At 37.3% G+C, this 14,836-nt stretch overlaps 2 protein-coding genes across 3 annotated transcripts; both read left to right on the plus strand.

Moving 5' to 3' along the window:
• Positions 1-241: 241 nt before the first annotated feature.
• LOC132187089 (tropinone reductase homolog At5g06060-like) lies at positions 242-7,668 on the plus strand. 2 transcript variants are annotated; one of them, XM_059601262.1, is made up of 5 exons: positions 242-352; positions 465-672; positions 1,695-1,911; positions 2,020-2,126; positions 7,204-7,668. In XM_059601262.1, exons 1-5 carry the CDS (start codon positions 273-275, stop codon positions 7,396-7,398), a joined length of 807 nt encoding a protein of 268 aa, XP_059457245.1. In that variant the 5' UTR covers positions 242-272; the 3' UTR covers positions 7,399-7,668. The 2 variants fall into 2 exon arrangements, with proteins under 2 accessions (XP_059457245.1, XP_059457244.1); XM_059601261.1 differs by lacking the exons at positions 242-352; positions 465-672; positions 1,695-1,911; positions 2,020-2,126 and adding exons at positions 4,520-4,733; positions 4,851-5,058; positions 6,160-6,376; positions 6,489-6,595.
• A 2,897-nt stretch (positions 7,669-10,565) lies between these two features.
• On the plus strand, positions 10,566-12,791 carry LOC132188362 (protein phosphatase 2C 37-like). Its single transcript, XM_059602789.1, has 4 exons — positions 10,566-11,241; positions 11,348-11,665; positions 12,042-12,147; positions 12,253-12,791. Exons 1-4 carry the CDS (start codon positions 10,753-10,755, stop codon positions 12,597-12,599), a joined length of 1,260 nt encoding a protein of 419 aa, XP_059458772.1. The 5' UTR covers positions 10,566-10,752; the 3' UTR covers positions 12,600-12,791.
• The last annotated feature ends 2,045 nt before the right edge of the window (positions 12,792-14,836 follow it).

Genomic DNA, 14,836 nt, shown 5'->3' on the forward strand with positions numbered 1-14,836 from the left:
AATATAATTATATATATATATATACTGTAAGAATAAAATATTATATTTTTAAACGGAAGGAAACGTAGCAATTTTTTTTTTTTTTTTTTCTGTTAAACTATTTGCTTATTACGTGGCAAGTTGTAACGGTTGGATTTTTTTTAACAGATCCCAGCGGCTTCTCTTTGGAAATGGAGAGGAACCCTAGAGTTGCAATTGCAGAGAGTAGAGAGACAGCCAAACAAGGAGAGAGAGAGAGAGAGAGAGAGAGAGAGAGCTGGAGATATTGATTGATGGAATGTAGTGGTAAAGGACCAAGATGGTCCCTCAAGGTAATGACGGCTCTTGTCACCGGCGGTACCCGTGGCATTGGGTCTGTTCCTGTCAATCCCAAGAAAATATAAACTTTCTTGTTCCCAATTTAATTTTTTGTTCAATTCAGATAAACTCTTGTGGTTGCAATGTGTTTTTTGCTTTGTGGGTAGGCATGCCGTGGTGGAGGAGCTAGCTGGCTTTGGTGCGTCCGTGCACACGTGTTCCAGGAACGAAGCGGAGCTCAATAAGTGCTTGAAGGAATGGGAGGCAAAGGGCTTTGTGGTCTCTGGGTCGGTGTGCGACGCGTCGTCACGTGCCCACAGAGAGCGGCTCGTGGAGGACGTGGCTTCTGTTTTCGGTGGCAAGCTCAACATACTTGTGAGTACCCACAAAATGATATCTTTGAGATCATTTCGTTTATGAGTCCCAAAACTCATTTGCGTTTTAGCGCTCCATAAAGGGCTTTCAAAGGAAAGAAATGGCCGTTTGATTTCTTCACTTTTTTTCCACTCTTCTGTGAGCACATTACTACGGCTATCTGTTGTTCTAAAACGATAGTACGGAGAAGGACAAAGTTGAGAGAGAGAGACGGGGTTTTATTGAGAAGTTTGCTTGCGACTTCCAGTGACCACCGCAGATGAAATAATGGAAGCTGTATAATAAGTGACAGAAGTGGGTTATATTGTCATATCGGCTCTGTTTGCCAATGGCTTGGAAAAAGAAAGTTCCCTACAACCAGCAAGATTTGATTGATGCGTGAAAAACATAAGAATGCTTGATATGAAAAAGTGAAAAGAAAAATAATTGTGTTTTGCAGTAATTTTTTTTATTTAAATAGTAGTAAAATGTGATTGATATAATGTAAAAATAAGAATAATGAGAGTTGAATTTGAGATGAATACTATAGAGCTTTTTTTTGAGTCCAGTGGCAAACAACCCCCATATCAATGCCTTTTTCATCTTTTCCTAGCCAACTTTTTCTCTTTTGCATTTGCATAATTAGATTTTTTTTTTTTTCATATCTTTTGTGGCTAGCTTTACCCAACACAACCGAATCTCAAATAGGCCCTTAATATTGGCAAAGGTGTGTTTGGCCACGTCTAATGTGATTAAGATAAAATTCCTTTAATTGGATGTGGGGTTTATTTCAATGGACCCCAATTCAATTTTGTTGTCCCAATTTTGGGCAGATCATCAAATAGAAACCAGAGCTCGTCTTTCTTATTGTTATTGAACTTGAGTGCAGGCCTTATCGTTGACGACTTGAGGTAATAAATAGCAATGCAATTTCAAGGCTGTTTATCTTCACCAATTGGAAAGCAACATGCATCAACTTCTAAACCTTTCTTATTCCATTGAATTTTGAGACTTGCTCTCTGTGATCGTCTGGGTGTGTCTAGATAAACAATGTCGGGACAAACATCAGGAAGCCAACCATTGAGTTCACTCCTGAAGAGTATTCTACCCTCATGACTACCAACTTTGAATCTACATTCCATCTCTGCCAACTTGCACATCCTCTTCTAAAAGCATCTGGAAAAGGAAGCGTTGTGTTCATTTCCTTTGTTGCAGGTGTGGTGAGTGTAGGTTCTGGATCCATCTATGCAGCAATTAAAGGTGAGTTGCTCTCATCATATGATGTACTTTTGCTTAAGCATGATTGTTAAACTAGTATGGTGCGGGTGAAAAAGCAAAATAATTTTGTCTCCTTTCTGCTATCTGCAGTGGCAATTAATCAGCTTACAAAAAATCTGGCTTGTGAATGGGCAAAAGATAATATCCGGACCAATTGTGTTGCACCTTGGTGTACCAGAACCTCTCTTGTAGAAAACGTAAGAGTCTCTTTTCCCACATAAGTCAATAGTAGACTTCACAAATCTAATAGTTGATTTATTGAATTTGTAGTAGACTATGAGCCAAATATGAATAACTTATTAACCTTTAACAACTTCTTCCAATCTCACTAAAATTATTTTTTGGTTATTTTAATGAGGTAATTTAATCAAAATGGTCTAAATGTCTACTTTTCGCCTCACTACTTTAACAAAAAAAGTAGTGAAGTGAACAGTACTCACTAAATTTATAATTACTATTCACTCACTTATCGATTAAACAACTCATTTCTCTTTTTTTTTTTGCTTTTCGTTTCTCTTTCTTCATTTAATAGTTAAAAAATAAATAAACAAATATTTGAAAAATAATATTTAAATAGAATAGTAAAAGTGAATTGTTAAAATAGTGAAGTTGCTGGGGTACTCTAAAAAAATAAATTGTCAAAATAACTGAGTAAAATTTGGTAAGACGGCTAGAAATGCTCTAATGAAATAAAATATTGTATTTACCCATAAAAATAAAAATAAAAAAATTGTAATTTTGCACAATGATTAATGTGAAAATTAAAAACGGTGACTTTGAAAAAGAGATTGATGGAGACCGAAGAATAGGGGGTTTTTAATTTATGAAATTGACTTATTGAAGTATATTTTTATAATATATAATATATTAATTTTTACATATATTTTTAATTTGTCGGGATTTAATTTTAAAAATATATGTAAAATTTATATATTTAATGACATGTCAATTTAGTAGTCCCCAACTTTTTGTGGAATATCAATAGATGTGTGAAAATTAATCATAATTAAAAAATAATAATAATATGTGTGGTTATTCCCACATCTAATCATTTAGTAGTCCCCAACTTATTGTGGAATATCAATAGATGTGTGAAAATTAATCATAATTAAAAAATAATAATAATATGTGTGGTTATTCCCACATCTAATCATCTCCACATAAGGTGTTCTCTTTCAACGTAGTATTCTATATATATATGTTCTCAGGAGGTAGTTCAATCGGATGAGAATACGCCTAATGAAGTGGAAGTCATTAGTTTGAATCCCTCTCTCCTCTTGTGCGGACATGTCAAAAAAAAAAAAAATCCTCTATATATATAAAATTTCGAATAAACAATATTTTTTTAAAAAATTATGTGGGAGGAAATTTTTCTAAGATAGTCTATATATTAAACTGATATGTGTTATTAAAATATGTGAAAATAAAAAATATACTTGAGAATTCATATATCTAATAGACCGAATGAAAGGATTAAAATATATATATATATATATATATACACTTTCTACGAACTTCGAATAGAATCGCCGTAAAGTAGTATCCCTCTTCGGCCCTTTAGTGCCGTGGACCGTGGTGGGCGAGCATTGAAGTATCCGTATTCTTGTGCAATCACCTTTCTAGGCCCAAACAAATCATTCATTAAGCCCTAGCCTTTCCCGTTTGTAGAATGAAAGTCAAGGCGCTTGGGCCTACTTGGGTTGCAAATGCCTGTTTTTCTTCACTTTTTTTTTCTTTTTTTTTTAATGATATTATTAAATTTTTACTTATTAAAATAATAATGATTAAATCAGTACTTTAACATGTATGACTTCGTGAGACAATTATTAACACGCAAATTAATTATTTTATTATGATTTATATTAAATTTTAAGATAGAGATTTTAATAATTTTAGTGTAGGGATTACTAATTATTTATATAGGGAAGTCTTACATTCGGTTGGAATGGCTAATAATTTTGGTAAAAATTTGTTTAACGAAGGTGATTTAGGGCATGTTTGAGATTGTATTTGAGGAGCCTAAAAATATTTTTAACACTCAAAAAGTTTGCTTGAAGAAAAAAAAAATACTCGTTTGATAAAATAATTAAAAGCGCTTTTAAGGTTCAAAAAGCCTAAAAATATTTAAAACGTACTTATGACAAAAGCTTTAAAATGAAGCTTTTGCTTAAAAACTCTTTTTAACTTAAAAATTTTATTTCTCAAACACAATTTCAAACAGGCTCTTAAAAAAGTGAGAAAATGATCATCTCCATTTAATGCACTACCATCATTAAAATTTTTAGACAACACTACCCTTTAAAATAAAAAAAAACATCGTGCTTTAATTAATCTAAATATTTGTTTAGGAAACGAAAAGGTGGAGTGGTGGGCCCCATTTACTGACATTCGAAATACAAGTCACTCACGCAACAAAATGTAAGTTGTCGCCTTCAAATTTGATACTCTTTTCTTTAATAGGAAGGGATGGGAAGTGCATGCAACTGACAGGCCAACGGAAGGAAACGTAGCATTTTTGGCTTCTTTTTTTCTGTTAACTATTTGCTTATTACGTGGCAAGTTGTAACCATTGGATCTTTTTTTTTAACAGATCCCAGCGGCTTCTCTTTGGAAATGAATTGAACCCTATTTTATTTCTAGAGTTGCAATTGCAGAGAATAGAGACAGACAGCCAAACAAAGGAGAGAAGGAGAGAGTCTGAGAGAGCTGGAGAGAGATTGATTGATGGAGTGTAGTGGTAAAGGACCAAGATGGTCCCTCAAGGGAATGAATGCTCTTGTCACCGGCGGTACCCGTGGCATTGGGTCTGTTCCTGTCACTCCCAAGAAAATATAAACTTTCTTGTTCAATTCCCAATTTAATTTTTTGTTCAATTCAGATAAACTCTTGTGGTTGCAATGTGTTTTTTGCTTTGTGAGTAGGCATGCCGTGGTGGAAGAGCTAGCTGGCTTTGGTGCGTCCGTGCACACGTGTTCCAGGAACGAAGCGGAGCTCAATAAGTGCTTGAAGGAATGGCAGGAAAAGGGCTTTGTGGTCTCTGGGTCGGTGTGCGACGCGTCTTCACGTGCCCACAGAGAGCGGCTCGTGGAGGAGGTGGCTTCTGTTTTCGGTGGCAAGCTCAACATACTTGTGAGTACCCACAAAATGATATCTTTGAGATCATTTCGTTTTTGAGTCCCAAAACTCATTTGCGTTTTAGCGCAACAAAAGGGCTTTCAAAAGAAAAAAAAAAATGGCCGTTTGATTTCTTCGCTTTTTATTTTTCCACCCTTCTGTGAGCACATTACTACGGCTATCTGTTGTTCTAAAACGATAGTACGGAGAAGAATGTGTGTAGAACAAAGGTGAGAGAGAGAGAGAGAGACGGGTTTTATTGAGAAGTTTAGTTGCGACTTCCAATAAATTGAGAAAAACTTGTCTCTTGAAGTATGTGACCAGTGACCACTGCAGATGAAATAATGGAAGCTGTATAATAAGTGACAGAAGTGGGTTATATTGTCATACCTGCTCAGTTTGCCAATGGTTTGGATAAAGAAAGTGGCAACAACTGAACCCAGATTTGATTGGTGTATGAAAAAAGTAAGAAGGAAAAAAAGTAAGAGTGTTTGATATGAAAAAATGAAAAAAAAAATTGTGTTTTGTAGGATTTTTTTTATTTGAATAGTAGTAAAATGTGATTGATATAGTGTAAAAATAAGAATGTTGAGAGTTGAATTTGAGATTAATAGTATAGAGCTTTTTTTTGAGTCCAATGGCAAACAATCCCGATATCAATGCCTTTTTTTCATCTTTTCCTAGCCAACTTTTTCTCCTTTGCATTTGAATAATTAGACTTTTTCTTTCTTTTTTTTCTTATCTTTTGTGGCTAGCTTTACCCAACAAAACCGAATCTCAAACAGCCCTCAGTATTGGCAAAGGTGTGTTTGGCCACATCTAATGTGATTAAGAAAAAATTCCTTTTATTGGATGTGGGGTTTATTTCAATGGACCCCAATTCAATTTTGTTGTCCCAATTTTGGGCAGATCATCAAATAGAAACCAAAGCTCGTCTTTCTTATTGTTATTGAACTTGAGTGCAGGTCTTATTGTTGACGACTTGAGGTAATAAATAGCAATGCATTTTCAAGGCTGTTTATCTTCACCAATTGGAAAGCATGCATCAATTTCTAAAGCTTTCTTATTCCATTGAATTTTGAGACTTAGTCGCTGTGATCGTCTGGGTGTGTCTAGATAAACAATGTCGGGACAAACATCAGGAAGCCAACCATTGAGTTCACTCCTGAAGAGTATTCTACCCTCATGACTACCAACTTTGAATCTACATTCCATCTCTGCCAACTTGCACATCCTCTTCTAAAAGCATCTGGAAAAGGAAGCGTTGTGTTCATTTCCTCTGTTGCAGGTGTGGTGAGTATAGGTTCTGGATCCATCTATGCAGCAACTAAAGGTGAGTTGCTCTCATGATATGATGTACTTTTGCTTAAGCATGATTGTTAAACTAGTAAACTTGGTGCGGGTGAAAAAGCAAAATAATTTTGTCTCCTGTCTGCTATCTGCAGCGGCAATTAATCAGCTTACAAAAAATCTGGCCTGTGAATGGGCAAAAGACAATATCCGGACCAATTGTGTTGCACCCTGGTATACTAGAACCTCTCTTGTAGAAAACGTAAGAGTCTCTTTTCTCATATAAGTCAATGGTAAACTTCACAAATCTAATGGTTGATCTATTGAATTTATAGGAGAATATGGCCAAATATGAAAAACTTATGATTACTTATTATGAGGAATCTTCTTCCGTGTATTACTTCCAAAAAGTACATCAATGAAATTTTTTGAGCAAGCATACTGTACATGTTTGGCAGAGAATTGATACATTGTGCCAACACTGATATTCTCCTCATTTCCTGTTGGAAATGGGTTGGATGATACACAAATCAATGTCATGTATTATTTACTTTAATGACAACATCATCATGTTTGCTATTTTGCCATCAGCACCATAATAATTCAGTCTTCATCCAACAGCATTAATGTATATCTTCCTGATGCAGTTTGTTAAGCCATTTTGGTTGACCCCTTGTAGAATGATTATGAATTATGTAGTGGAATATAATGTAAATCGGGTTCTGCATTTTGTGATGTGAAAAAAAAGACATGACATGCGCAAACTTTTATGTTAAGGTGTGACTTTATGCAATCTGAAATCCACTAGATTATAAAGACCATTACCAATTGCAGAAACTTCTCACTGCTTACTGTTTTCCTTCCTTACAGTTGATTGCTAACAAGAAGTTTGTGGAAGAGGTATCCTCTAAAACTCCTCTTGAGCGTGTTGCAGAAGCAGAGGAAGTCTCGTCCTTGGTGGCATTCCTTTGCCTGCCTGCTGCTTCTTACATAACTGGACAGACCATTTCTGTTGATGGAGGAATGACCGTGAATGCTTTTCAAGCCATGGCGATACCAAATTGAGCAAATTTGCCATTTTCCCCTCCCAAATTCACAGCACGAATACTGCTAAACTGTTCATCAAATAAAAATAATGTTCATTGAAGTTAGACCCCAATTATTTGCTGATTTCCCTAAGTTAATAAGCTACAACTATGCATCTAATGTGTTATTTGTTGTGGGCTACTTCTATGATCGTGGCTCTAAACCGTCTTTTGGAATATTGTTAGTACATTGTGTTCTTGCATACAAACGCTTAATGGTTGGTTTCTAAATTGCAACAATTGTTAGTGCTCAATTTATGTTACATACAAACATTATCAGCATGTTTTGTTATTGGTATTATCTTTCCATAAACATATCAGAAGTATTGATTAATGAAGCCTGCTATAAGGGCAAATGGTCGAGTACAAGTGAGGGGTCACTCCTATGTTAAGTTTTTATTCAATGTTGCAACTCCTACAATATTCTTTTGATTGTAATACATTTCCATGTGTATGAAAGTAGAATGCTGATAACAAATTCCAAATATCATGTCAAAGCTTTCAATGTACTTGTGAAATCAACTAAAAAGCTCTAGATTTATTAATAATGAACAAGAAATCTAATGCCTTCTTTGTTTTCATGTAAAGGGTGATAAGAGATCTTTTTTCTTGTTTTCGTTTTATTTTTTTGATTTTTTTTCGTTTTATTATGTACTTGTGAATTTGTGATGGCGTGGGCGGAGGGGCAATAATAATATTCTCCAGATCTCCTAGAAACGGAGCCGGATATAGAAAGATCTGATTAGCCCAAAAGCAACTGTAAGGGAGGGCCCAATGGGCCAAGCTGAGTCTTCTGACCACAAAAATCTTCCCCATAGAGGCTTAAAACTGACGAAATCAAAATCATTCCTTTCCTCACACTTTTTTGGATAGTGGCCCCAAAAAAGTGTTTATTAACAACTTTGCCACAAAAAATATCTGCGGACCAATCCCAACCTCTAATGAAATAAAATATTGTATTTACCCAGAAAAAAAAAAAAAAAAAATTGTAATTTTGCACAATGATTAATGTGAAAATTAAAAACGGTGACTTTAAAAAGGTGGTAGATGGAGACGGAAGAATAGTGGGTTTTTAATTTATGAAAATGAAATTGACTTATTGACGTCTATTTTTATAATATATAATTTTTACATATATTTTTAATTTATCGGGATTTAACTTTAAAAATATATGTAAAATTTATATATTTTAATGACATGTCAATTTAATAATCTCCAACTTATTGAGGAATATCAATAGATGTGTGAAAATTAATCATAATTAAAAAAAAAAATCATCATTATTTATTTAATTTAATTCAACCCAATAATCGATATACATTGATTCAACGAAAGCAACACTCCTACTTTGTGAATATAAACGAGATTTGATAACAAAGGAATATTAACAAAACCAAAAAAAAAAAGAAAAAAAAAAGAAAAGAGGAATACCGAATACCTACTTAACCAGGCCATGGTCGTGACAAAAGTAAAAGTAACTCTGGTCAGGAGGGTGGGGTTAGGACAGCGACTGAAAGGATGACTCAGCCTCTGGTCACCTCATTCCCTGGGAGTCTATTGCCTGACAGCGTAGACATACTACGTGGCAGATGAACAATGGCAAGTGACTCTGTGATATTATTGCTCGGTTTTGAGGGTGGTACACTACAGTGGCCTACATACATTGCACAAAAACAATGGGCCACCACAGTGTAAAGATTGGTTGGTTTTGTTAGGTAGTATATAGCTTTTATTTCAAGTGTTTTTACATAAGAGTTGTCATTGATATTTCACTCTCTTCGTAAATGCTTTCTATAGATTTTTTTTTTTTCTATTTATTTAAAAAAGTTTGATATAAAAATAAAAGAGATTTAAAATATTTTGTATTTTGAATTATTTTTTAAAATCTTTATTCTTGTTATTTATAGTGTGTAACTCATTCAATCAACCTACTAGATAATAATAATTATACACTCCTAAGTTTGTCACCACGTGACAAATATTTTATGCACAATTTTTAAAGAGCCATCCCTATAAAAGGAGTACACATTCTCAAGGATGTACCACCTCTTTTTTTTTCTTTTTTTTTGGCACATTCTCTTTTATCTTATTATTTTTAAATAATTATTTATTAATTTAAGTATGGAAGGCTTTTCCAATCTCATAAAATTGATAGCTTTATATGATTTTTTTCTCTCTAATTTACAAGAACTCGATCAACACCGATCCAGCGGTCCGAAATGCTGCATCAACAATTTCCAGCATTATCAAACTAAACTGATACATATCTAGATTTGCTTATTCGAATTTGGAATTTTCTCTTTTTGTTTTCACGATATTACATTAAATTTGACAAATGTGAGGGGTGGAATCTGCAATTTCGTGCCCTTTCCAATTGCTGTTGAGGACGGCAAAATTGTAATTCCCACCAAGAGGGGCAGTGCTCGAAACGTGTTTCCGCGCGAGGAACGAGGGGTGCACCTTCAGCTCCACGTCAGTTACAGCCACGTGTCGTGCAAGCAGGAAGAGAACTCAGATATTCTGCAAGCGTCAATCGACTTTGACATGTGGTCCCACACGTGTCTCAATCTGGCTCGTTACGTAGTCCCTCCCATTTCACAACTGGAGCAAGCAGAATAAAGCGGGGACTCTGGTACTATATCAACCCTAAACACCACCACAGCACGTTAATCTCACGCTCCACAAAGTAGCACACGCGGGCGTTTCTTACTCGCGGTTATGGTCGTGGTGGAGGGGAATCTCAAACGTGAATCCCGCACTCCACGATCGCGCCACGTGGTGATATCCTCCGAGACGATGTTTTTCAAGTCGAAAAGAAAAATATTTGCGGGTGAGACTCAAAAAGGGAGAGGTGAGGAGGTACGTTAAGGACCACATGCGTGTCAGAAAATCTAGGCCGTCTCGGCAATGCGTGTTGCAAACTGATTGAGCCACCTATTCCAGGGCAGAAAAGGCAATCCACGTGGTGGAATTCTGGGATGAGAGAGAGAGATGGACGGTGGAGATGAGATATTTAGTATTCAGTAGTTCGACGTCATACCAACTGTATATGTCCGATACCTGCCCGTGACGGTGAGGGGCAGGCTGCCCGTGAGTAAATGTGGCCCCCAGGTGATATTGGGTTCTTCAGCTCCTCCGTGTAGAAAAGCTCGAGTGGAAACCATTTTAACGGGTCCTCGACAGCTTGCCTTAAGGTCTTTCATTTCTCTTTTCGTCCCTCAGTTTTGTTCATAGAGGCTACTATTGCTATATACTTCAATTCTACGGATTGAGATCGAGGCTCTTTGAGAACTCTAGTACCTCGTTGTTTGATTGGTATCTTTGGTGAATTTGAATGGCTGGGATTTGCTGTGGAGTAGTTGGAGAAGGAGAAACGCCGGCTCCGATCGAGCCTAGCTCAAGAACTTCAAGGCGCCGGAGAATGGATATCCTTCCCTTGAAACTGATCGCCGATGCGGCCGTACAACCGGCGACTCTGGAGAACGGAAGGAAACGCCAGAAGCTCAACTTCTGTCCTCCGTCATCGCCGCCGCGCGAGTGCGAGACCAGAGTGGAAAATTGCGTGTCCAGCAAAGAGGAAGGGAAAGAATCAAATCCGAAAAATGAGGTGTTGCATTTGAATGGAGCACTGGATTCGTGTGAGAGTTCCAAGTCCGCGGAGGCGAGGAGTGAGTGCCCCAAGTTCGGCGTGACCTCTGTTTGTGGAAGGAGAAGAGACATGGAAGACGCTGTCTCGGTTCACCCTTCGTTCTGTCACCAAAAGAATGAGATTTCAAACGGATTCCATTTTTTCGGTGTGTTCGACGGCCATGGTTGCTCTCATGTAAGTGCACACATCCTTTGCCTCTCTCCCTTTCTCTCAGTGAACTATTTGATTTAGGCTCTGACGAAGTCCCCCCCCCCCCCCTCTTTTTTTTTTCTCTCTTTAGGTTGCTATGAAGTGTCAGGATCTGTTGCATGAGATAGTGAAGGAAGAGGTGGAAGGCGTAGGTGAGGCGGTGGAATGGAAGGGCACGATGGAGAGGAGCTTTGAGCGGATGGACAAGGAGGTCCGCCTTTGGAGTGGCCCTCTCAAGAGCTCCTCGACCTGCAGGTGTGACATCCAGACTCAGCAGTGCGACGCCGTTGGATCCACTGCCGTCGTGGCTGTCGTGACACCGGAGAAGATCATCGTCTCTAACTGCGGCGATTCTCGCGCCGTTCTCTGCCGAAACGGTGTCGCTATTCCTCTCTCCTCCGATCATAAGGTGAGAAAATTCCTCAATAAACAACCGGATTCCTTTGCGTTGTTTTTGAAAACTTTCAAGATTTAGGGCCTATTTTTGTGAGATTTATTTGTTTTGTGTTCGAGATCTGATTCTCCGGGGACGTGTTCTGCCCTAAATTCACTGAACCGAAGCCGTTTCTTGTTAGCGAGAGGTTTCGGCGCGTCTACTCACGTGCCAATCACTTGGGTGGAAAGTGAGAGTGTTGGTTCCTCCACTACTCCTAGGTCTAGGCGTGAGACATGTGGGTCTCCCTTTTTTACGTTCGCTTTCTAAAACCGAACTTTGTGGTTGCGCGTGTTGTACACGTTCCGGATTATCCCGTTTTTAACATGCGCCTTATTTTGTATATTTGCAGCCAGACCGACCCGACGAATTGGAACGGATCGAGGCCGCCGGCGGGCGAGTGATTTACTGGGATGGTGCCAGAGTCCTTGGAGTCCTGGCCATGTCTAGGGCAATAGGTAAGGGATGCGCTGGACGCAATTATTTTTTTGTTACTATATATTTACTACTATATTCCATTGGCGCATAATAGCAGAGTAACTAATTAGTCCTAAATTTCTCAGGTGACAATTATCTGAAACCATACGTGATTTCGGAACCGGAGGTGACGATAACGGATCGGACGGCGGAGGACGAGTGTCTAATCATAGCGAGCGATGGCCTCTGGGACGTGGTGTCCAACGACACCGCGTGCGGAGTGGCGCGCATGTGCCAGCGCTCGCGGAAACCGCCGTCGCCACGTGGGTCCCCGCGTAGCGACTTGGCGGCAGCACCTCCCGTCGCCTCAAAGAGCTCGGACAAGGCGTGCTCGGACGCGTCCGTGTTATTGACCAAACTGGCCTTGGCTCGGCATAGTACGGACAATATCAGCGTCGTGGTGGTGGATTTGAGAAGAAATCATCACCAATAGTCTTAATAGGAAAACAGAAGACTAATCTTGGTCAAAGAAATCAAAAATTATGATAGTAGCATCCTGTTGGTAATTGTAATTTTTAGGGTGATCTTTTAAAATCCGAAATCGAGGAAAAAAATAGAAACCAGAAACAAGATTTATTTGTTTCTGATATATATATATATATATATTTGTTATTTCTTTCATTTTCTTTTTGTTCTGGATTGTGGGGAGATATTTACATGGCTGCAAAATTAGCAGCAAATTGGAGATGTAATAGTAGATCGGTGAGCTTTGAATTGTGAATGATGAACAGCAAAGCAACTTTTTAGTCCATAATCGGATTCGCTTGACGATTGGGAAGATTGTTTTCTTTTATTTATTTGTTTAATTTATTTTGACTTCGTCTCTATGGCGTGCTCTGTCTTTGACCAAATTTGGATCATCGAAAGGTTCATGCTTGTAAAATCAATCTCCAGCTCCGCTCTCTCGTCTTACATATTAGAATGAGGAGAATGGGATTACTAGTAATTTTAAAAATAACATTAATTTTGAGAAATACATAAAAATTTAGCGTTACTTTTAAAATCAAATGCTTGTAACTGAAGTCATTCCCCTTAGTTCATATAACAGGATATGGGGATCGGGTCTTCTACAATTCTTTTTATTTTAGGGTGGTTGGAGCATACCATTTCTATAACTGGCTAATTGTGGTTCGGTCATCTAATGTTGATTAGACCATCATCAAGCTTGATATGAGAGTAATTAAACTACTTCAACCATTCTCACAACCAAGGGATGGTTGGCCACTCTTTGTTGCTCTTGGTATTCATCATTAAAACTCACCCGAGATTAGCGCATGTCTTCTACTATTGTTTTCATTATCTCAATCATTCCTATTTCCTCTTTTGAAAAGTTCAGAATATCAATTGAAGTGTAAATTTTTATGCCTATTATGCGGCTCGCACTTTCGTCCTAGTTCTTCTATTCCTATTTATAATGAGAAAGACTCATCCCTAGTCATTTTATTTTTTTTTTTTTGTAGTCCGAGTTATTACCAACGAAAAATAAAAATAAAACTCAATTCCTCACACTATGATCGTGACCAAAAGCTTGAATTCGTAGTAGTCCTTGGTACTTGAAAATTGTTTGATAGGGGGAGATATGCGGTTGCATCCATTGGCGTCGAAGTAGAAGCCTGAAGATGGACATCATTGCCATTGGGACCTCAATTGTCGTGGATGGATAAAGGTCAGCTGCCATTCATTAGTCATCCCATAAATTGATAGACATTTTACAGAATTCGGGTGATAGGGTTCCACCATTTTATTCGAATTCCTCGACATCTTATGGGGGCCTCCCCAACACATATAATCAGCACCTGCCACGTTGCATTTGGTCTCGGCTGTGGCATCAATATCAATTTGCTGGACTAGATTTTGTTTGATTTGATGTTGACTCTACCGCGCTGTCGTGGACCTACTCTTGGGAATACCGAATAAACCCTCTCTTCCTTTTTCTCTTTTTCTTTCTATTTAGTATTTACTGATTTGTTTATTTTTAATTTCTAAAATCAACCTAAATGATGAACGACTTCTCTGGTTATGGTTCAATAAAACTTGGCCCAAGTCCAATATACTCAACAGAGTTCTGGTCCTTATTTGGTGCAAGAGTCCGGCCTAAATTAGCCTTCTTCTGATGTTATTTATTTATTTATTTATTATTTTTTTGACATGTCCATACAAGAGGGGGGAGGAAAATTCAAACTAGTGACCTCCACTTTATTAAGTATGGTCCTAGTCAATTGAGCTACCTCTTGAGAATATGTCAAAAATAACTTCCACTTCATAAATATAAGAATCTTTTGATGTTAGATTCTTATATTTATATATAACCTGCCAACTTTCAAATAAAGTATATAGAATAATAGAAAGATAATGTAACTTTTTCTTCCAAGGCCCAAGCACTTTGAAATTTGCCCAACAATCTCAACCAAAAAAATAAAAAAAAAAAAACAACACTTAGGAGGAGGGAATGGATGTTTTCTCAATCGTCTCAACAATCACACATAAAATCATTAAAATTAACCAAAAGCATAAAATCAAACACACTAACAATTTTGATGAAGAAGTCAGAAACTTTTTGAATAACTACGATCTGAGTAGTCAAAACACAGGAAACCCATTAACTATATAGTCTATACAATAATTAAATTGCACACAATTTATACTTACATAACCTTTATAGTTAAACGT

The sequence above is a fragment of the Corylus avellana genome, chromosome ca7, assembly GCF_901000735.1.
Source record: "Corylus avellana chromosome ca7, CavTom2PMs-1.0".
NCBI classification, from domain to species: domain Eukaryota; kingdom Viridiplantae; phylum Streptophyta; class Magnoliopsida; order Fagales; family Betulaceae; genus Corylus; species Corylus avellana.